General features: G+C 45.8%; 1 protein-coding gene across 2 annotated transcripts in view; it reads right to left on the bottom strand.

The window, feature by feature from the left end:
* Window positions 1–279: 279 nt before the first annotated feature.
* Window positions 280–24014, bottom strand: part of Knockout (Stork-head domain-containing protein knockout) — a 65500-nt gene continuing 41765 nt past the window's right edge. The window contains exons 4-8 of one of the 2 annotated variants that reach the window (XM_070656584.1): window positions 7936–8391; window positions 5715–5921; window positions 5073–5257; window positions 4331–4810; window positions 280–4146 (exon numbers count right to left, since the gene is read on the bottom strand). In XM_070656584.1, coding sequence (XP_070512685.1) covers window positions 2974–4146; window positions 4331–4810; window positions 5073–5257; window positions 5715–5921; window positions 7936–8391 — 2501 coding nt within the window. In that variant the 3' untranslated portion in view covers window positions 280–2973. The remainder of the gene's footprint in view (window positions 4147–4330; window positions 4811–5072; window positions 5258–5714; window positions 5922–7935; window positions 8392–24014) is intronic. The other variant, XM_070656585.1, reaches the window with a different exon arrangement.

Below are 24014 nucleotides of genomic sequence, written 5' to 3'. Positions count from 1 at the left end.
ACGGATCCAGCGGCGGTTTGTACTCACCAAAAGGCGTAAATTGAATGTCGAAAAGATAAAAGGTAAGCGGAATTTTATCGTAATATTCAATGAATTATGTTCCTCATAATTCGCAGCATGCATTCGGTTAGTTTCTAGAACACGATGGATCGAGATTTCAGAGATATTCGACGCGGATTTTCCACAGCCCCCGGTCGTCGAAGTTAACTACTATAATGGCAGAAGCTGCGATTGAGAAATGATTTCATACTCCAAAACGGTGAGTGAGAACACAAGACACCTTTTTTAACATTTTTATTGTTCATATATTTTCGTTGTTATAATGATACATGGGATTATACAAGTGATACTCTACAAGTTAGTTTTGATAAGAAATAAGAGGCGCGGATTCGTTTCTGCCGTTCGCAAACGCCGACTTTTCCGAAAGAATATAATTAATTCTTGTGTCTCAAAGACAAATTTAACTAAATTTCCGAATAATTTTTCCAGCGGCTTTTATTCATTTTCGTTACATTTCCATCAAATCAACTTTAATTGCAAGAAATTAAATTTTTAATTTCTTTTTTAATTTATTAAAAAAATTTAATCAACAATCGTTTATTAATTAATATTTCGTAAAAAAAATTAATGAATGACGATGAGGTACAAGTAGAAATTTTGCTTCAAGCAATTCAGTCGATTGAACGATTAATGTCCTACCGACACAATTCTTAGGATTAGAAAAGGAAAAAATTAAAGTAAACCGAGATGATCTACATTAGTAGAAATGGACATTAATAGTTCGATCGGCAGAATTGCCTCAGGTACGCTGAAAAGCAGATAAGACGACGGCAGCTAGCGAACATGACTTTAACGTCGTGTGCGTCGAGATTTACATGTATGCATCGCATGTATATACCGCGCCGGCCGGATTGCCGATGATTGATTTCTCCCCGTTCTCTTATCCCCTGTCTCTGCCGCCTAGGATTACGTACACTAGCCGCTGTCGCCGCAGAAAATATCTGTCCTCCGGTGTATAATTTCTAATCGTATATCTCGCCATCTCATTTTGCTTTAAAGATCATAATTAATTGACAAAACATTAATTCTATCTATGTGCCGCAATGCCATTTGACAAATTAATCACTGATTAAGCTAATCGAGCCATGAATTTGCCTTTAATGTTAATTTTGATCAATATAGATTCAACCTTGATTCAATTTATCAAATCCATTATAAAAAAATAAAATCCCGTTATAAAAAAATCAATGATAAATCTTATAAATTACAGTAGCGTTAATAAATTGTTATAGCTTAGCGACAATGATAATTCGCAATCATTCATGCCTCAATAATTGGCATACGACTCACAATCATTCGACTGATACCTAATTAAAAAATGATATAAGTAGAAAGGTCGGCGCTTTTTTGTAAAACGTAGAGCGAACGGTAGTATTGAACCCGCCCCATCGATCGGTTAATCTGCGGTACAGAATATGAAATGTACAAAGCGGGCATTTTTTTCTCCCGTGCCGAACTCGCTTAAATGCTTACTTCTTCTTTTTCTAAGACTACGGCTTTGCAACTGGCGCGTTCTTATTTTTTTTTTTTTTTCTTTTTTTTTTCTCTGGCGCGTTTGTCCGCGCCTTGCCGAAATCGTCACCGTCGTCGCCGACGTGGAGCGCCGCGAAATCGCGAACGGAATCGTTAAGGCGGTCGTCATTAAGTACTACGATAAGTTTTGGCACTTGCAGATTCATACGATTGCACTAATTGCGAACGGTATCCGGCTGCGCTGCGAGAAAACGCCTTTCTTCTACGCTATGTATAACATATGTATATATTTGATATCAAATCGCCGCTGTGTGCGGCGCAACGAAAATGCGCAACCCTCGCAAGATCAATCTCGATCTTTCCCCTCCGTTATCCGGGCTCTCTAGGGACGGTATTGCTATGAGTTTGTCAATTGCTCGCGCTTAATAACGCGCCTAATAACATGCGGTAAAGGCATTCTTTACATTGTCACGACATTGTCGTTCGATAGAAATTTTACAAGAATCTATTTGCTTACGCATCGCGTTACAAAACTTCGCTGCACCATTCGTGTTCACTTCTACCAATGTAGATTTTAATTTCAGTAACTTACTCCTAATCTTTTCTTAACTTTGAGATTCAGAGAAAGTTAAAAAATGGAATAAAACTAGAGTCGATTATTTATTAATTCTTTTTAAACGAAGAAAAAAAAATTAATCTAGATTGATAGAAATAAAATTGGTTTTACTTTGCTACGTCTGAAAATCTTTTCCTTGCCGCAACGAAGTAACAATTAATACAAAGAATGTCTAAACTTTCAATATATGATAGAAAAGTGGCAGTGCTTTGATTCGGAAAGATTTTCCTACTTTGTTCTTGTTTATGGATCACACGCGATCATTGTACGCGAGATATTGCTTTGACAAATCACTTTAACTAGAGTAAAGCGACGCAAAACTGCTGACGTTACAATAATACGCGTACGTCTTCGTATAAAAAATTAATAATTCGATTATATAAAAGTTTTTTTGCAATAGTATTGCAATAGTATTTTTTAAAAGGGAGTTTTACTTTAATACGAAGAAAAAAAATAGTTTGATTTAAATAATATAAAAAAAACTTGGCACAGCGATTATTCGGAACCACGAATATCTGTTTAAGACAGAGAGATGTACGTAAGCGACAGATTACTGGTAACTGTTACGTAAATATTCCGTATGCAATATTCTTACGCAAGCCGTGGCCTTTTTTTTACTAAAAAAATTAGAAAAAAAAGAAAAGACAAAAATAGCTTTCTAATCCTCATGTATGAGAAGCAAGGCGTTAGTTAATGAAGTTTCTGGTCTCCTCGAGGCACGTTTGTTTTTTATGGACGCAATATGCTCGGATGGGACGTGAAGAATTTTTCTCTCTTCATCCCATTCGTTGTACAATAATTCAGATGGTCAGGGAGGATGAAATTTAAACGAGGCCGAAATCCGTGTGAACGGTGACGTCGCAGTTGTTAGGTTTGTCGGCGGCTGCCATGTTGACTTCCACTAAGGTGTCGACGCTGTTAATCGGGCAGCCCTTGAGGATCTTTTGCGCCGCTAGGCTGGTAAATTGCACTTGCATGTCGCTGAGACTGGGATAAGAGTGCAGATCCGAGCCCCGACTCACGGTCTTGTCCAGATTCGGCTCGGAACCCTGAGGAGCTCGCTGTTGCTTCGCCGTTTCAAGGTTCTCGATGTAGACGTCGTTGAAAGAGCCGCCGAAACCGTCGTACGATTTGGTGGGTGATGGCGGGTTCGAAGCGATATTATTTTTCGAGCCAGGATGAAGTAGATTGCGGTAACTCAGTGCGTCTTTCGACAGCGATAAGCTAAGCTTGCGCGAATTGTTCATAGCGTCGTTGGTGTTCTTCGTGGTAGATAACGCGGTGGCCTCTTGTACAAGAGCGTTCTTATCAACATTGTTAGTTGATCCGTCGATCAGGTGAGCCTGACTATTGTTCAAGCGATTCGTCAATTTCAATTTATTAGGCACTTCATCCTCGGCTTTCGGCTTGTTTTCTTTATCGGATTCAGTCAGTAAGAGGCTCGCTTTCGGTTCTTTCGACGCGTAAAGCGACGACGGACGTTCGGCTTTCACAGGTTTGTTCAGCTTTTCGTCGTCCAGCTTCGATTTAAAAAGCTTTTCATCGTCGACTCGGGTTTTGAAGGCTTTTTCGGCCACTAGCTCTCTCTCCTGCTTTTCTTTACAGTCGATGACTTCTTTCTCGGCAATCTTCGTCTTCACCGTGCCATTCTCGAAAGTGATTACGGACCTCATCGGTGAGTTATTCTGCTGAACATAGATCTTCGTGCCGGGCGAGCCGGAAATGGTCGTCGTGCTAGTCGTGTTGGAAGCTAGCGTCACGCTATTCTGTATCGTCCGTTGCTCTTGCGACGACGGGCTTAGGTTCGTAGATACTTGAAGGGTTATCGAGTTCTGTGCCTCCTGCAAAGGAGTCAGCGAACCTTGCTGAACGACTTTGAGCGGTGACGATTTTGTCGACAGAGTGGCCGTTTTCAGTGGTGAACAAGTTAATTTCGTACTAGAAACTGACTTGCCACTAGAGTGAGACGAATGACCTGACGAAGTTTTTTGCAGAGCCTTGAAATAATAAAGATTAATCATTTAATTGTTTTTTTTTTTTTTTTAATATTAATTTTTTTAATATCAAACATTTTCAACTTTCTTTTTAACTCATTTTCGAGTAACGTTTTAATTGTTTTCTTATAACAGAAAGTGTTTGCTCGTGCAAACATTTCATTACATATTTATATTGTAAATCTACCTTGTGTTGAGGAGAATTGTTGGCCGACTTTGCGCCGCTGTTGCTAAAATCGTGACTCGGTCTTCTGGAATTAGACTGTCTAGCATTGGATCTTCCCAACGTAGTCGTCTTAGCCGGGCTTGCATTCATCGTTCTAACAGAACCAGAGCTACCGCCGCTTCTGCTGGGCGACGAATTCGTCGAGTTTTTATCGTTCTGCGTCTGGTTGCGCGTTTGATAGCCTTCCTGATTAGTGGTACTAGGCGGTAGAACGGATGCTCTGGACGTGCATCTGCTCAGGCTGGAGCACTTGGATCTCGGTAAAGTAGAGCACGGTGATCGATGCCTCCGGGAACTTCTCGGTGTCGAATTAGCCAGCAAACTCGAGGAATCGCCGCTAGCTTGTCGTCGGTGTCTCCTTGGCAAAGTGGCCGATCGAACCGAGCTCGAGTCGTCCCAGACTTGGAAGCTGGCCTGCGACTGGTCCAGACCCTCCATCATCTGATAATAAAATCCGAGCATTTAAATTTTTTTTTCTCTCTTTTATTCAATTCTAATTAATTTATTCGACATTTATTTATATCGTCCTCCGTTTATTATTATTATTAAATTTTCAAGTTTAACGTCACGGTACGTTGTCGCTTCAAGAATTTTCATTAATTGCCAGGCTAAACCGGTTAATTAGCCCTGCGGGCGTTAAAAGTACTGTGTAAGAAGTTTTATTTTGCTAGTCCTTCTTGGGAAGTGCCTGTATGCAACTTACCGAAGGGCTGGCGGCCCTTGTCTGCGTGGCAACGCTATGCAAATGCACGACGCGCGGATTAAACCACTCGGTGGGGGGATACTGAGCACTGAAAGTGCCCATTAACGGTGCACCCTTCCTCCTTGTACTCCGCCGAAAGAGCCGCGAGAGCAGGCCTATCTTCTCTGAAAAAATCCCAGAAAAGCCTTGAGGAAAGGATTTGGATTTTTTTGCGCTTTGTTAAAAGACAATGAGGATCGAGAAAGGGCTTGCCAGCTACAGGGTGACTAAGAAGCTGCATTTTAAATTGCAATATTATACAATCTATACTTATTAGGGCGTTCGCGACGATTACAATTGCTTATAATTGTCCAAAAATTAATATATTATTAAAACATTAATTAATTGCAAAGTAATTTATTAAAAAAAAATTTCTCAAAGTATAATTCAATGGATAAAAATTATTTAAAGCGTTCCGCTTTGCGAATATAAATATAATTACGCATAAAACTTTTTGTTGCAATGTAAGGGGTGGAAAATTTTGCTCTTGAAAAAGGACAGTTATGCACAATCGAAAGCATTTTTAATAAGACTGACTCATCCATCACCCATCATTAAAACAGTCACCCATCACCACGCAATCCCTTTCCCGATTAGACTCACTGGTTGGACTGTGAGGCGCGCTGTCCGTGCTCGCGTATTCCGCGCTGGAAGACGTGTCGCTCCTTTCAGGTCTTCGCGGTAGGGATCGTGAACTTCCGCTTCTGTGTAGACGTCTGGCCGAGCCCCAAAGCCGCAGAGAGTGTCGCCTCTCGAGACGGCCGGGCATCGACCGACACCTGGCGAACAGGACTTTGTCATTCGGATTTCCTGGAAAAAGAAGCGAATAAATATCTGCTACACCGCATATTATTATATAAATTTATAATACATAATATAATTAGAATAATTTACAATATATTATCAAAAATATCAAATAAAGCACGAATAAATGTAGAAAGCCGCGTGTCTCAGAAAAATTAAAATCTACTCAATCGAGAAGAATCATATACGTGCAAATATCAGAAGAGATGCGCGTTTCGGTTTAAAGAATTAATATCACGCCCGGGCCACATGTTGTAGCTTAAAAAAAAAAAGGAGAGAAAAAAGTGGAATACCCTCATTTCTGAGAGTTTCATCTTGGTACATAGCCACGGGCGTACGCCGACGTATCAGCCGATGACGAGTGGGTTACCAGCGTGAGAATCGGCCAGGGAACAAGCAAGAGAAAAGTAGGAAGATTATATACATGTGGTCCTTTCTTCCCTCCTCTTTCCGCGACGATGTCGACAGCGTATGTAACGGTAGACAATGTCGTGACCAATAGCTAATATATCGGCTGTGCTAAACGCTTTCCAGGCGGCTTCGCTAAGCCGTTCCTCTTTCCCCTGTTTCTCCCGATTCTCGTGCATGATGTTCGCGGCAATCGCGGCTCCAGCCTTCGCGTACGCACGTAATAAAAAAAAAAATAAAATAAAAAAAGAGAATACGCCGCAAGAAGCTTCCGCGTGCGTGCGGTACAAAGGTCTCGACCAGCGATATATCACGCAACGCGAGAACAACTTTTTGTTGGGAGGCATAAAAAAAAAAAAAAAAAAGAAACCGTTGGTGGAAGAACCGTCGCGGCGACAAGTGAAAGAATCAAGATTTCTCATGCATCGGGCGTCAGCGATGCTGGGTTTCTCGGCCCGGCGACGCCGGCCAGCGATCAACGAGGATGTGGACGGCATGTCAGAGAGCGAGGCGTTATCTCCGCCCGAGATTTCCGCGAACCCGGCAAGAAGCGAAATTAAGATCGCGCGCTGATTTTTCGTACGCGGCCGAGAGAGGAATTGACGATCTTCCGGCGGCGGGGCCTGCGTGGCTACCAAGGACGACAACAACATAAACGCTCCTCCCGACCCGTCCGTCGAGTCGCCGGCAGAAAAAGGCCTCGCGGAGCGACCAGCTTAGCGAACTGCTCTCCTCCTGGACACAATCGGAACGTTTCCCGAACACGTGCCGAACGAGTTTGCCTGGGCCGACCGGTCTCGCGGGTTTTACGAGGGCCCCTCAGCTTCCTGCGCATCCTCTCGCGAGACACGACGAAATCGATCTCAGCCTTGCGCGTTCATCCGTTCGTCGTTTACCCTCCGCCGTCGCGGGATCCCGTCGCTAAACTCGCCGCGATGTAAAAGCATCGCAAGCGCATTTCAGCACGTTACGCCCGCAGCATTATTAATTTCTCCGCGGTGCCTCGACTATATTATTCAATAATGAGAATTTCTCCGCTCCGCCGCGCTATATTTAATACTTTCCTGCAGCATAATTTCGGTCCAGCGCAATGCCGCGCCGTGAAAACGGTGCTAACGCGTTAAATTGATCGGCAACGCGTTATAAATTAACTGTTGCGATTGATATCGCGAGTAGGCGATTCGACGATGAACACGGGAAACTTTCCCTCGCGGATAACTCTCGCGATCTCCGCGGGAGACAACGGGACACTCTAATAAGATGCAGAGAACGCCGTGGTTACTACCGAATGAAGACGAAAGCACGTTAATCGCGTCGTCACCTGACACTATCTTTCGCGCGATGCATATAGCCGATATTTTCACAGTATCTCGCACGACAACTTCCTAGAAGTGCATAACGTATATCTGTGTTTCCCGTGATTAATAACCTGTCTCCTTTAACAGCGTTTACATTACTCCACGTTTTCTCGTTTTAATAAATATTTAAAAAAAAAGGAAAAAAAAAAAAAATCCAGCGTGTGCACACGGGTCGGTAATTACGAGTAGGACTTTGTCTATTGGGAGAACGGCCCGAGGTGAAGTCGAGCTTGGAAAATAATTGGAGACTCTACCTCCGCAAATAACGTCCGCCAGGTTCGTCTGTACAGCTTGATGCGTAACATCGCCGTCTCGCAGAGTGAGCATCTCGCCGTGCACGAGCGCTACCGCCTCGTCGTTGCTCATCAGCATGCTACCCTGACCTCTGGACCCGTTCACGTCCCTGGAACATCGCCTGGAGCTACCGGAGTCGCGCCTAAGCCTCTTGGTCTCGGGCGTTACGACGAAGTAGCCCTGAGACGTGTGATAGATCTTTCGTTCCTGCATGAGCTTGGCGAGCGCGTCGTAAACGAGCTCTCGGCTGGGCCTCTGCATGGCCGGGAAGGCATTCCTCAGGGCTGATCTCAGGGTGTCCAAGGTCGCCGCCTGCCTCTGGGAAGTCAGCTCTAGTATAGCCCAGCACAGGGCCTCCGGCAGCGGCGTGAACTGACCTTGGGAAACTGGAGCCACCAGACAGTCCTCTATATCGCCTGTAAAATAAAAGAAACTCGAGGTTAATAACGCCAGCGTCTACAGCCCGAGACACCGCGCTATTTTTCTACAAATTAATTGAACGGCGGGCTATCGCCCCGGCGAGTCATTTTACGTAACCTGCTTTATGCCTCGAATGCCAATTTTGCACCGTTATCGTTCCGCACGTCGGGCTTTACGATCGTCACATTAGCGCTCTCCGGGGATAAAATGAGCAGTAAAGTAATGCCGTAAATTCTACATCTTTCCATTGATGTTATTATCGTTCCTGCATTTCTTTGTCTTTTGACGCAATTACGTAATTTAATTTTTAAAGTCGCCGGTGGCACGCGCAATGCCCATTCTGTTCTACAAATTCAGTAACACGTACAAATTTGAAATACTCCCGCGTAAAAATATTTTTGTAATAGATAGAAGCGAGGCTGCTAGTATTTCCATACGCGTAACGACCGCCGAGTATTTCATTAAAAAACACAAGACGATGGGAAGGAGCCGTTCTGAAGTTTATGCCGCGTTCGTGATCGCGGGTCTCGTCGACGGATACTGTCGCGTTCCAATTACAAATTAATCGAATTCCTTCCACGAATGAAGTCGAGGAGCAGACGCGATCGGCGAACATGAAAAGGACGGAGAATTTATTAAGCTCGGGCGAGCAGCGATTCGGATATTACGAAAGAATCGAAATCTTTATTTTTCAAGTCACGTTTTACGGTAACCTGGCGACACCGCGACTGCGTGGTCTCCCACATCTGGTTCACGCCCACAAAAAGAATATGGATTATTCTAAACTCTAGGAGTCGGGCCAGGACCTCGAGAAATTCCTGCGCCTCGTCCGTGCGACGAATCTCTAATGTCCTCTCGAAGCCGATCCGGAGAAAGTCAATGCCAGCGCGAAACGCGCTCGCCTGCGTATCAGCGATATCATCCGCGGAATAAAATATTTTATTCCGATCGCAGAAAATGTGGCGCAGAAACGCGTCTATTTGTGAAATCGCCGGCCTGATCGCTTATAATTAAAGGTTTCCGCCGATAGAGAAGCTCCGTTTGAAGCACGGGAAAGTTGGCTGGCAGGCGAGCACCGACGTGCGCCGTGCGGTACTCGTGGATCGCTGAAATATTTTCATCGGTGTAATCGCGGCTAGTATACCGGGGCTCGACAATGCACTCGCGAAGCCACTTGCTCCGCCGATCGTGCATAATTAAAGGTTTCAGGCCGGCAGAGAGGAGCTCTATTTAAAGTCGGGGCGATCGCGGGTCCGCCCTCGCCGGGGCGCAGCTCTGCAATTTCCCTCCGCACGTCTGTCAACGGTTGCCTTTGTTACTCGCGAGACGGGACAAGGCAGGAAAAGAGCGGATCTCCAATTACGCGTAGAAAACGCCTGGCTCCCGTTAAACAATTGCCGTAAATAGGCCGAGCAAGTCCGCCTTCCTAGGCTCTCATTCTTTTCGGGGTATCCCGCCGACAAGTTGTCCCGCTGTCCGCCTCTACGCTGACGTCTATCTCCGCTTGATTCGTGCCTCGTAAACCCGGGTCATATGCAAAAGCTGCACGGCGTGCCTCCACTTTCGTCTCGAGCATCATTCTCACGCTCGATACTCATTGAATACGGAGGTACCTATTTAGTCTTGGATTACTCCGCGCGTTCCGGCCACTTATGTTGGACGAAATTATTCTCACGCGTTTCACGATTCCCCGGCGTTTATAGTTTAATTAATGGAATAAAATGACGCGATTCATTCAAGATATTCATTTCTGGCGCACGCCGCGCTCTCGATACCTCGTTCGAACCCACGTTGTTCAGCGCGCTGCAAAAGCGTACGAGAAAACACGTTGCGGTAATCGGGAGAGCGTTGATCTCGATTATCTCGGCTCCGGGCATTACTGCTCATTTGCGTCCCTTCTTACGGCGACCGCGGCGGTCAATTAAATCATCGCACAGTGATTTTAACGCGCGGCACCTCAACGCGCTCTCACGCGGGAGCGGCCAGTTTCGGTTTCATTCTCGCGAAGCTAGATCTAATCTCGCAAACAGGACGCGAAAAAAAAGCAAAAAAAAAAAACATCCGTGATCTACGTCATCGCGTCGGGAGATCGCAAAGAAAACGAGCCGTGTACCACGATTGCGTTTCGCAATTTTCAAGGAGCTTTGTCAACGCCAGGCGGAAATACGGACGTCGTGGCGAGGCCAGCGAGTTCGTGCAACGTGATACGCTTTCTGGGCCGTAAACGCGCCAAGTCTTCTTGAGAATCTCGTCTCGAACGTGTCCACCGTTTTATCTGACACTCATTATCGGCGCGCGCGCTTCAAATTAGAGAGATCTGCGAGATACCAAACGAATCTGTCGCGATATAATCTTCGAGAAAGGCCTCTCGCGAAACTTTGCCTCGTTTATCACGTCTCTTTCCAGAAACGCTGGACATTGCAAAACGCGCCATATACTTTTGCTTCCTCCTAAAGAAAACTATTTCACGTCCGATAATTCGCAGTAATTAACTATCGATGTACGCTTCTTACACGGCGCTTTGAATTGGAATTGCATATACGTTCGTATATATAAATCGCATTTAAGTACGTTAATTATATTAATCTTTTCGGTGACGGTGATTACGGAACATACGTGTGATTGATTCAGTCGATAATTACCGCGGCGTATTCATTGATTACATATTCGTATTATATTATAAGATAAAATAGTCGAAATAAAATATTCAGCGTAAAAATTTTTGGCGTAGGAGTAGTGGTGGGGGTGGCGGTGAGGGTGGGGCGCGCTCAGTGCGGCGCACGTAAGTACGTAGCGGCAGTCTTGAGGTAGACCTCACACGGCATGTAGTAGTAAGCGTATGGAGCACATGTCGAAAAGCGATTATATTCGACAAACGGAGATGTCGGCCATGCAAATCAACTTCCACAATCTATACTCTATACACGTGGAAGTATCTCCGAAGCGAATAGTTCATTTAAAGTACTCATAACCATCTCTACTGTAACTCCGCTTTTCCAACTTATCTATAATCTCGTACATCGATGACTACTCGATTTTACATCATAAAGCACTTCCACCCACGAATGAGATCTCATCCGAAGGTATTATCTGACTAGAAATGTTATTTCTGTCTAGATAAAAATCCAAAGAAGCCACCTACGTCGCTGATGTCGAATAAAATAAATCCCGGTCAGTTCGTCGGGTGTTGGGACAATCGCCAGAACTTTATTACGTTAATTTTGATAACCGAGAGCGTCGGGCGGTGTCTCTCGGTCTTAATTACCCATCCGCGAGGCTGATATTCGTCGTCAAAGTACTATACGAATCACTTCCGGTTCGTCGCCACGTGCGCTGCGCGACTGCCGCTCGGTGTCGGCGCGACGGCCTGCGTTTAATAATTCGTTAATAATTCGTTGTCGCGTTATTAATTAACTCGAATGCGGTTTCGCGAGCGACGTGGAAGATCCGGTGCGGTCCTAACATCCTGAGAGGAGGAGGATGCCTCGGATAGGCATCTCGCCACGTCGGAGCCACCCCGAGGTACAGATCTTTTTTTTTCTTTTACATAAAACTAATAGCCTTATCATTTCAGTATGGGTCTTACGGGGTAGTTCATAAATTCTTCGTTTTTTTAAATATATATGATTACGGAAATAAGTAATTTATCTAATTGATATACATGTCTATCTATTAAGTACAGATTAGATCTATTAAGTACAGATAGATATTAAGTACAGATCTATTGAGTATGGACACGTTGAAAATGATATTCAGTATATTTCAGTATATTCGTTGTAATATTCGGTGGGGTATCTTTTTCTATTCGATATACGTTTCTTTATCACGCGTTGACCTGAGCGAGGTAAAATACATAAACATTGTACGGAGCCTCGCGCATCGCATTCCACAGCCGCCGGCGAGTTGCCCGAGGCTACGCAATACGTAAACAAGTTCGAGCGCTGTACGTGGTCAAAATATTACTTCATTTTAACGAATAAAGATTTATTCCTACGCACTATGTAACCGACTACTGATTCCTTCGCATAGAGCACGCAAATAAATAATGTGTAGTAACGTAGACTACACACAATTATTGTCGTAGTTTTTATTCATTGCGTATCCAACCTGTACATCCTTTCACAACGTAAATTACGCATTTAAGAATCTCTCTAATTAATTATTGTTCTCTGTCTGTCTAGACGCAAATCCAAAGAAGTCTGAGAGGAGGAGGAGGCCTCGGAAAAGGCATCGTGCCTCGTCGGAGCAACCCTTGGGTAAGAATCTTTTTTTCTTATTTAAAATTATTCATTAAAATTGTCTTGCCGTTTCAATATAACAATTAAAAGACGCGTTAAAAATTAATTATTGTTCTTTGTTTGTCTAGGTCCAAATCCAAAGAAGTCTGAGAGGAGGAGGAGGCCTCGGAAAAGGCATCATGCCTCGGCGGAGCAACCCTTGGGTAAGAATCTTTTTTTCTTATTTAAAATTATCCATTGAAATTGTCTTGCTCTTTCAATATAACAATTAAAAGACGCGTTAAAAATTTTGTTTTATAAAGAACAATTTTTTAAACATCTCTACAATTAAATTTTATTGTTGTATGTTACAGGATTATCATATACTCCGCTGCAGCGCATGAATGACTCCAGGTTTTTCTTTTTTTATATTAATATAGCATTAAGCTTCGGGTGGGAAAATCATATAGAACGCGGAGAAATAGGTTTTTATAAAAAAAACTCGCGGCGCGTATTTCGCGTAAAACAAACCCTGCATAGTAATAGTAGTAGTAGTATTTATAGATTTGTAGATAGTAGTTTTTATATATTTCATTTATATTAATGTGCTGTTTAATACACTGTTTCAGTATAATAGTCCTAAGATTTTGTCGTCGCCGCCGATTAATTAAACGAACCACGGTCGGGGTTCGTCGCGCAACCGCAAAAAGTAGTAATCGGGCGACCGAAATTTATTTAGGGATCTTAAAATCGGGAGTGCCGCCAGGGTCGCGCGGAGAATTTTGCTTAATTAAAAATCCGCGCGCGTATACGCGAGTGTCGCGAGTGACATGTGGATGGAACTGAGTTCTGAGAGGAGGACCAGGTCCCGGATGGACATCGGGCATCGGCGGAGCACCGTTTGGGTAAATATCTTTTCTCATTTACATAAAAGTACGAATAAAAAAAAATTTTTTCGGCTTATTTTATCATTTAATAATAATTACAAAAATAGTTATAAAGAAAAAAAAAACTTTTTATTGTAGAAAAACTGTTTCTTGTAAAAATCTTCTTGAAAAATTAATAATTTCATTATTAAAAATTTTCTTTCAAAAAATAAATAAAAGTCGCGTGTACAAATTATATTTGAAATTAACAATTAATATTTTAACATGTTTTTTATATAATTTTTTTATTTTTGTGTTGCAGAATACCATCATTTATCTCCGCCCGCGTCGCATCGAATGTGAGTCCAAAGTTTTTTTTAACATGACGACAAATCTACGAGAAAATATAATAAATAAAATAATCTTTGAATATAATATAACATATTGCATTTGATATAATATAACATTTTGCATTGATATAATACAACATTTTGCATTGATATAATATAACATTTAATATAATATAATATTTAATTTAATATAATATAACATATAATATAACATTGCAACTCGTAGATTCGTCGCCTCCATAGTAGCAGTAGTGTAGTTTGAGTAGTTTTGCTTAAAAATCGAAAGACGTTTCGTCTTTCCCGACTACCTGAACGTAGTCCAGTCCACATTCCCGACGATTATTTTCAGATTCGTAAAAAAAAAATCGTTATTTAATAATTCGTCAATCGTTATAAAATTTTCGCAATAAAAATAGAACCGAAATTGACACAAGAAAAAAAATTAAAATAAACCAAATAATAATAATTAAACCAACAATCACTATCGTAAGGCAAAGTAAGCCAAGCGAGAAAATTAATTTAATGCGTTGCAATAAAACGGTAACAATGAATTCGATCTAGTACAGCTTTAGTAAGATAAGAAACACGTTTCCCATCTTCGAACGATCTTCCTTTTTCACGCGCGATTAGATAACGTCAGGTAAAATCTCCCCGGCCTTGTTTTGCTCTCGAAATTAAACTGTCGAAGCGTACGCGTGCAATTTCAGGTGTTCGTCGAGAACACCGACAATTAGACGCGCGTCATAAATTTTCCGCAAAGCGTTCTGCACGCGTCAAACTGCGCTCCATTTGTCGTTTTGTTCGAATGCTGGTGCAGCACGAGATATGAGGCTGCGCCACCGATCGGGAGGGACGATTTATGACCGATGGACATTTACCACCCAACTAGCGGTTGTGCAAATGGCCATTAACGGTTTAGTCTTATTTTTGTTAGGCTACGCTTTACGACTCGTCTATGCCTATGGGCAGAGCTCAAAAGAATTGATCCCGCATCGACGGCAGGTTTCGATTTCTGCCTGCCTTCGCTCTATCCTTTCGCGGCTTTCTCCCGATCGCAGATCTTGATATTGCAATGTCATTTCGTTGCACAAAGCCGCTCTTATTATCCGAATGTAAAGTACTCGAAATAAAATGAGGTATCCGGATCGGGGACAAGGGAGTCGTCTTAGCGTTGATTAAGTTTTATTTTTTTTTTTTTTTTTTTTTTTTTGCGCGCAAGAAAAATTTCTCTCTCTCGAATAAACTTAATTTTCCGCGATACGGCCACGTCGCGAAACTTGCAATAACGAGGTGAAGCCGACGACACCGATCCGAGACACGGTAGATACCGCGAAGCACACCTGCCGACCCGGCGACCCTGCGAAAGGCTATTATTAGCATCCTGCACCTTTCTATCATTCCACAGGACTTTATTATAATACCGCTGCGTTATTGCCCGCGTAGGCAAGTGTACGTTTGTCGTTCCGAAGTAAGAGGCAGAGCCGGGTTGGCATTCGGCCGATCCGCGCCCACGCGAAAATATATCGGCGAGTATCACCGCGGGCAGTAGACGAACGTGGAAACGTGGAGACAGGGGACGGTTAGGTGGCCGCGGGAAAACGACGAGAGACCGGTTACTTCTCGTACCGTTCTTCGAAACGCGGTGGGATCACTTCCGGTGTACCGTACAAGCGGCAGAAACGCGCTGCATATATTCTTATCGCTGTAATCCATCGTGTTAGCCGACCGACCGGCCGGTCGGTCGATCGGCCGACCTCCGTCGCCTTTACGGCTATGCTCATGGGAAATGGCAAAGACCACTCGTGGAATCACCTCGTAACAAGGCGACCTTTGAATCGTACCTGCCGCGAATCCCTGCGACTACCCGCTCGCTGATTATATGTAAATCCTTAAGACCGCGTACCCGCGACTACACGTCGACTCATGCTCCCCCCATTTGTTTATCTTACGCCGGGCTCTTTTTGCCGGATCGCGTCGGCGAGAGCAAATACGGAAACTGCACGTTAGATTAATCACACGTTAGACTGCCGATCGATGTAACGGCGTTGACAGCACCGCGGAAACTACTTTGCCGTTTCCCCCGTTGAAAAAGGCGCCGGAAGATTGAATGAGACTGAACGCTTTCCTCTCGCATTTGTCACCGTAAATAATACTCCGTAAATAATTAATTAAAATTAATTGAAATTAATGAAGGTTTAATTTGGTTCCTGAGTTTTTGCTCGTTAAAAAAGAAAAAAATCGAGAAGTGAATTAGCTTTCATAAAGGTAGTCGTGGCAGGGTTAATTCTATCGTAGTTGATCGAGTGAATGAAGCGAGTTTCTTTTCGCGCGTTTGTTAACACGTTTGACAAGTCAACGTCGGTGAAAATGAATCTTGATGGCAGTCGATAGTAGAGCTCTCACGCGGGGAGGTGTTTCGAGTTCGCGAAAAAAAAAAAATCAGCAGTCCTTTCGGACAAGGTGTGGTTGGTTCTGATTCGCACGACCAGGCCTCTCGTACGTTCTCGCCGGATTTATGCATCCCTGTCGGCGGTCAATAATCTCGCCGTACCTTAGCCCGCCCGTTTAGTTATCCGCGAGCGGAATGCAATTGCGTAAGAGGCGTGAGTCAATTATAAATAAGTAGACACGCGGTCGCGCCTAGCGTTTTCCGGTTCTGGCTCCCGCCACGTCGGAAATAAATTTTCCCGACGTGAAACGCGCCCCGTGAATTCCCCTTTCACGCCGCGAAACGTACCGGGTCGAAACGAAATGGAGCACTCGTTAAATTCGAACGCGCGCCCACGTCGGGATCCAAGTTGCGACACTCGCCCGCCACGATTCGCGGATTATCGCTGGATCACCGGCGCGCAATGTACGTTTACGTCTGAGCGGTCGTTCGGAAAATTAAGCCGCACAATTATCCAACGAGATACGAACTCCTGCCGGGTATTATTTTTCGGAAGGCGCTTCGTAGCTTAATCACAGGCAAGGTAACCTCGGAATGTCAGGTAAACTCCGACAACGCGTTACGAAAAAGCCGCGCCTATGATCTTTCCGAAAGTTATTCCAGCAATCGAATCCGGGTCGTGGTAATGTGCACGCCGCTCGTCAACGGTGACGAACATCGCAATGATCTTAGCCCGAGGCCAAGTCAAACATCGGCCGGTTTGCCGAGACGGAGTATTCGGTCTGCAAATAAGAAGCGCCGTCGAGCAATTTGCGACGCAAAGAGAATCTCTCGGGGTTGAACTTTTTGCCTGCTATTACGATGTTTGAAGTGTAAATTTTTTAATTGAAGCCGCGGACCAGCGTCTTTCGCTGTCTATTACGAAATCAAGAAGGGATGTAATCTTAGAAATATGGTTCGTCGTTAAACGTACATGTTATCGCGCGGACGTAGCTATATTTTATAGGCTTTTATGTTAAAAGATATAAGGAGATATAAAAGTGTAAGGTATATACGCAGCTGCGTTCGACGATGAACGCGGGAGGTTTTAAAGCTTCGGGGAGGGTAGTACCTGTTTTTCGCGCAGGACCCAGTTTTTCAATAACTTGCATTTTACAAGACGCCCACGGGCCGCACGTGGTGTCACTAGGCGCGAATTCCTACGGTCCCACGCAGGTGGTGAATGACGACACGTCGCGATATACCTGCGCATTTAACCGCCGCTTGAAATAAAGCTTTCATGGGCTCGGTAGCCTGTCCTCGATCACGCAACGAGACGCCGTCGTAAGGCGTCGTCTTCGAACGGAGCGTAACGCCGAAAACATCGGCGTATTCCCGCGATATCATGAGAAACAGAGTGTGGCATAAACTTTCTCTAACCTCTCGCATCCGTCGAACGTAAGCCGCTTAACTTTCCGCGGAGACGCGTGCACGCACATATACGCGGCGTGCGTGCATCCGCAAATTGCGCTCCTCAATGCTTCTAGATGTACGCAAATGCGCGAACGAATATATTACCGGAGACAATACGCGGCGAGGTTATTACGTGGATAATCGTGTCGCAAGACGCGAAAAAGTAAGTCGCCGTTTCTCGTCGCGTCACCGATACACATGAAATCGCGGTCAAGCATTTTTTTTTTCTCCTGTCGCCGTGGAAGTCATGTCGCCGGGAAAATTCATTTTCGCGATAACGCGCGACCTTAGATGTTCCTACGGTGGTATCGCCTACGATCGTACGGTGCAGCGTGACAAACCGACCACTTTCCATCCCGAGGCCCCCTCGTATATCGTTTCTCGATGCAGGTACCGCGCGCTATATATCCCTCTCGTGCTACATACTCGTGTTACAACCGCTTGGCGTATCAAGAGGACGGCGTAACAATGCGCGGCATTTTAATCCCTCGTCTGCGAGATCGGTACAGAGAGAGAGAGAGGGAGGGAAATGATGTAGAACGCGCCCGGGATCGTTTTTTTTTTCTTTTTTTTTTTTTTCCTTTTTTCTTTACTTCCTCCTTTCGTCGCGGGAGCCGCGGCGAATCCCCGTTACGGTGATATTAAATTTCGTCGGGATCGCCAGCGGCGGCACGGAGACGACTAGATCGCGCTCGGATTTAAATCCCGACCTCACGGGTCGTGTGATTTTTCGCCCGCCGGAAAGACGATATAAGCCGAGGCCATGAGAATCGACTCGTAGCCTCGATTCCGCCGTTCGACGCTGCTGCATCACACGCCGATACCATTCGTTCGCCGGGCGATAAGGGCGCAGCAGCCGCTCGCTCTCGCATCCGACACGAGAGCGCCGTTTTGCAAGCTCCGGCCCGCTCGTTGCCGTCCACCTCGCCGTAATCGAACAACATCTAAGCGGTCTTAATAGTTAGTGAAAAAGAAAAAAAAAAAAAATGTTTATTATTAAAATCTCGCGGCTTGATCTCTCGTACGTAACACTCGCGCCGAGATGTATCATTACGTGCGAAACGTACAGTTTTGAGGCTTTCGTTGCCTCATCGTCGATCACGACGGATAATGGCGTAATTGAGTCGGACCGAAAGAGATCGGCCCTGCAGCAGATATAATAAATCTCGCGTTGCGCTCGTTGCGGCAGGTCCGCTCTCACCCGGCGCGGTTTTAATGATAATTAGGAAGCTTTTCTACGCGGTGAAGCATTGCATCGCACTCGGGCAACAAGCTATCTTCGACCCGCCACTCCCAATCGATCAAGTTTTATATTATTCTTACCCATTGTTTCTTAGCCAGCCAGTTGTGCAAGATTGTAGGGCTTACTACTGCGTCGCTGCTAATACTTTATTCAGATTGAATTATTCGCGCCGCTAAGAGCACAGGCTAGATATCGAATAGCTGTTGCGTCAGCTGGTGGTAATTATCTTTTTCAAAAATGTTGATGTATGTTAAGTAAAAGGGATAATAAGATTTCTCTAACCAATTTCGTTCCTTTTTTATTATTGGCAAAAAAAAAAACGCGTTCTCAAAATTACAGATAAAAAAAAAAAATTTATTTTTAACAAAGTCGGACGGAGAATTTTGTGCATAATTTTATAAAAAATATATTAATCACCCAGGGAGGGAAAATGTAATAGAGAGGCCCGTATTCGTTGTAGCTAGTTTCTTACTAAGGTAGGTCATAAGGTAACGCGGAAGTGATGCACGTATTTATCTGCAGCGGCGAATGTGGTCGCTTGACTATCGAGGCCAACGGAGCACAGGTGAAATGTCACGACTGTTTGCCGGTGATGAAATTCACTAACCGGAGATTAGGTGGCTGTAAATACAACGGTGAACGTCTAAAAACGCCGCCCTCGCGATATTAATGGCGAGACGGCACCGCTAATCTCTCATCTCGTTTAATTGCGCCGTTAATTCACCCTTTAGTTCTATCCGGCGGCTACTTAATGTCTCGGACGGGCGAGAAGTAAATAGGCGAATTTTCAGTGAGTCACGAAGCGATTCGCGCGTAAAAATTCGACGATAAACTGGCGGAGAAAAAAAAAAAAGAGAGAGATCCGGCAAAAAAATGTTTCTCTCGCACCGATGAATCGCCTCGGCTCGCGATCGCCGGCTGTCCTTTTAAAGCGTAAATTACACGTTTGCGAATCTCCTTCTCGTCGTCGTAAATTAAAGCCAGCGTCTTCAATTCCGCGCGGAAGAATGGCCGATCGCGGCGCGTCATCAATCACGCCGAAGATATATTAGCGAATTATTGTGCCTTCCCCTCCCCCTCCTTGACATTAACCTACATACGTGAAAGTAATGCGACTTACGCTCGCGGAGGCCAGCGGATTTTACAAACGCAGTACCACGCCTTTCGTCGCCTGGCCGAGCGGGCGGTGCGCGCCTTTGTAATTATGTCGCTCGCGCGGTTGGTCGTGCCTAAGAAGTAATCGCCACGTCGAGTCGCCCGGTCGAACAAAGCGCCGAATGGATGTCGACGACCCGACGTCGTCTCTCGTCGCGAACGGCGAAACGGTTCCCGCGGGAGAGAATCACCGTGATTAACTTTCATACCTAACGACACCGGCTCGGGCCTAGTGCTCGAAATACTTACGGTCGAGTTGGCGAGCCGTTCGAACTCGCGCCTACTGCATCTCACGTATCGACTTACATCGCGCGGAGCGAAGCGACGGCAAACGCGGCGAAGAGAAACCGACGTGCGGGGTTTCCAATTCTAAAACGTGCGCGATCGCGACCTCGCGCGCTCGACTTAAATCGGATTCCGGGACGTGTGAAATAGCGTCCCCGCGCGATTCCGAGAGAGAATGCGGGCAGAGGGCGAAGTCACGTAGTCGGCGATGTCCGTTTCGGAATCAGGTGCTCCGTCCGACGCACGGACCAAATGTAGACCGGTACGCGCGCGGTGCATTAAAATGGATAATCCAGCGTGGAATTTATCGTACGATCCGCCTCCGTTGCTGCGCGCCGATGCGCGCGATTCCATCATTCGCGATCAAAACGCCGTTGTTACTCGAGAAAAAGAACGTGCCGTAAAAAAGGAATCGTTTTAAGGGAAAGCCTGCGAACGGATCTCGGAATGAAGAAATAAGTCATTTCAGTTCTCAGCTAAATGATCTCGCGGCGCGACTTGTTTTGATACCTCGCTGCCGCTTATGTTCGTTCCACCGCGTCGCCGTAATGGATTAGCCGTAATGAACCGACGGTCGCGTTTCACCTGAAGAAACCCGTTTTCCTTAACGGCTACTAACAATAGCGGCGCGATAGCATGCCCACGCGAAAAATTAGCAGCGCGAATGGCCGCGCGCGATACCCGACGCCGGGAACGGCATCCTCCGGTGCCTATTTTCCAAGGATATTGGTGCACGCCACGAATAGAGAGAACCGGTTAAAACTCGCCCGTGATGCGATAAACATTGTCAGCCTTTATAGCCGCTTCGGAAAATAGCGGCCCGGCCGCGCCGGAACCGCCGCACTTTGCATCCGAAGAGCGCCATTAAAATGACCGGGACGTTTTTATCTCGCGCGCCCGGCCGTACCGGGAATACGAAAGTATCGCCGTCGCCTTTTACTTTCGCCTTCTCGCGACGGGGCTTCGCGATTCTAATCAAACTTCCACGGCGAAGAGCCCGCGATTGAGATGCAACGAGAACGAAGGGTAGGTCCGGCGAATTTATGCTTCACTTTCCCCATGGACGACATCTCGTTCCGACTCGCGGCCCTTTATCGTCGGCTCAACGAAAGCCTCGCGATATCGCGATTCTCTGCCAATTTCCCTGGCTGCATTTTCTCGGAGCGGACATCACTCTGGCGCCGCGATCCGCGCGCGATACCTACGTGAGCATCGCGACGAACGGCGGCGCGGGCAAAAGGAGCAAGTAGAGAAAGAGAATATATGTATACATCTTCCCGCTCGTGTCGAAGGTGGCCGCGCGAGAAAGAGAGAGCGAGATTACGAGAGAGATACACGCGAGAGCTCTCCGGAACGGTCCAGTTCTCATGGATAGTCAGACACGGTATGAGGTATTGCTCGACTTGGCCCGGCTCGCCGAGCTGTTTCTTATTCATAAGCTGCACCAGCCGTACAAGATATTCTAGCTTTTTCCTGCACCAAGTTTTAAATTATTCCACGACAAGATATAAAAAGAAAAAAGAAATTTTATCGGATAATTATTAAAAAAGGTATAGGTATCAGGTTTAATAAAATTAGTTCAAAAAAATTTCTGCATTTTTTTTGTTTTTTTTTATTTAATTTAGTTCAACTGACGCCATATAAATATTTTATTACACCGTAATTGTTTCATTATTCTGATTCGTAACCGGCCCGCGTAGCTCAGCTCGGGTTAACATTCGACGATACTTTGTCGTCCGGTTGAAAGGCATAAATTTCGCTCGTATGCAGAAAATCGCGCGAGACCGAGAGATGCTCGTCGTACGCGTTTTAAGCCGATGTTGTTCAACCTGCGCGCATACCACGGGACGTCGTGAGCTTATCCCTAGTGCCCGGCGAGATATCGCACGTTGGCGAACAAAGATAAAGTCCTCGCAACAAATTTAAGCCGAACTTTATACTGCCGCTGTGAGAAAGCGTAATGTGCAAGGTGGGTTGTTTCGCGCGTGCACGGGACGCGTTTCGTGCGCGAGATTTTACATGCCGTTCTCGGGAATCTCGCGGGGATGCTGCGGCGAGCACGTTTTCATCGAGGCTACTGATAAGCGACTTAATCCCAGGCGGTTCGCGTGAAAACGGAACGCCTCATTGTGTCGCGTATATCATCCACTTTTCTTTCCTTTCTCTTTCTCTTTCCCTCTCGTATTTTATATTATATTAAACAAAATGGAAAAATGGTCTAATTTAAACTAATTATGGAAATTGCGCGAGAAGTAATTTTCTCAAGGACGTTGATATATATTCCGACGAGACGGAAGAGATAAGAAAGCCGTGACAGTGGCATTGTTTTCGGGAATTTATTAGCCGCGGGACGCCGCTTTCGAAAGCGCGGGTTTCACTCTAAGTCAATTACTTGAATCGCGGCGCGGTGATCTTCGCACGCTCCCCTACGTATTTAGCCGTATATTTCGCTAAAACGCATAAACTGTTTTCCGCTGCGCGCGGAACAGTTGGCCGGGAAATGAATAGCGCACGCACACGTGCACGCCTTACGCGTGCATCGCGCTCGTTATATTGTTTTCTGCTTTTACCGTTTCCACCTATTTGCGCGGCCACTCTCGCGGCCGAGGCCGCGGTCTAAATATACCCGCCGGATGAAAAGTGCGTTAAGATCGCGGGCGGGAAAAAACGCGAGTAAAAACCCCATCGCCTTCGGCGCGGCGGCAATAGCGCGGGAGGTGCACGCGACGATAAGTAATGGTCGGCGTTGTCGATTACGGAAATTGACTCCCCCGTGCATGAGCGCGCGACCGGGATAGATTTTCTCCCGCGTAATATGATGCGATATTACGATCTCTCTTGAAACATTGTCCACTTGTTCGGCGAGGAGTGCTAGCTCGCGCACGACTCCGCGGAGAGCACCCCGGCGAGGGCACCGTATCGGCTTTCCATCCCGAGAGAAGGTAAATGCCGTACGTCGTGAACGGTGTATCGCGTATCGGCGTCGCCGCTGAAATTCTGCAGTTTCGTGCAAGGCGCGATGCACCTCGATAACGAAGGATGCCTTTCCCTTTCGCGGCCAGAATGCCAGCGTTCTTTGCCCTCCCCGGTCGCCTCTCGGCCCGCGCGGATCTCCTCCCGACGCTGTATAATTTTCCACTCGTTTCCCGTGGCGGGTCATTATGCGGCCAGATCGGCCGGCTTCCCCGGGATCTTCCTCTCGCGTCTTCATTTTCGAAAGGCGCGCGTCCAACGGGGTTAACTCTTTCGGCGTTTACGAGCCCTCACCTCGCCTTTTATTTTTGCCGCGCTATTACCTTAAACGTTTTCGAGCCGTCGATCGTCGTCGCTTCCTTCGAACGGGCCATCAGCCGCGATATAAAAAAGAGAATCAAGTGACGCGCGTATATCACCCTCTCCGAATGCGTGCCGCGCGAGAGAGAATCATCACAGCTGCGCCATACGTTGCATTAATCGGGTGCGCGCGGTCGAGAAAGGGTGGCTTTGCATTTATTATCCGCCCCGCGGTATGGGGCGCGCGACGAAAAACGATCCCTTCTTCCTATTTCGTCTCTCCCTCGAGAATGACGCCGCGGTAATATACATTAAAGTTTGATATCCGTCGCCAAACACGGCGCGTGTGTCACGTAATAACGTGACGCCGCATCCGCGAGATGATTAAG

The sequence above is a fragment of the Cardiocondyla obscurior genome, linkage group LG05 (genome assembly GCF_019399895.1).
Source record: "Cardiocondyla obscurior isolate alpha-2009 linkage group LG05, Cobs3.1, whole genome shotgun sequence".
Classification (NCBI taxonomy): domain Eukaryota; kingdom Metazoa; phylum Arthropoda; class Insecta; order Hymenoptera; family Formicidae; genus Cardiocondyla; species Cardiocondyla obscurior.
The sequence above is the reverse complement of the archived record's forward strand: the minus strand, read 5'-3'. Positions and strand labels throughout refer to the sequence as shown.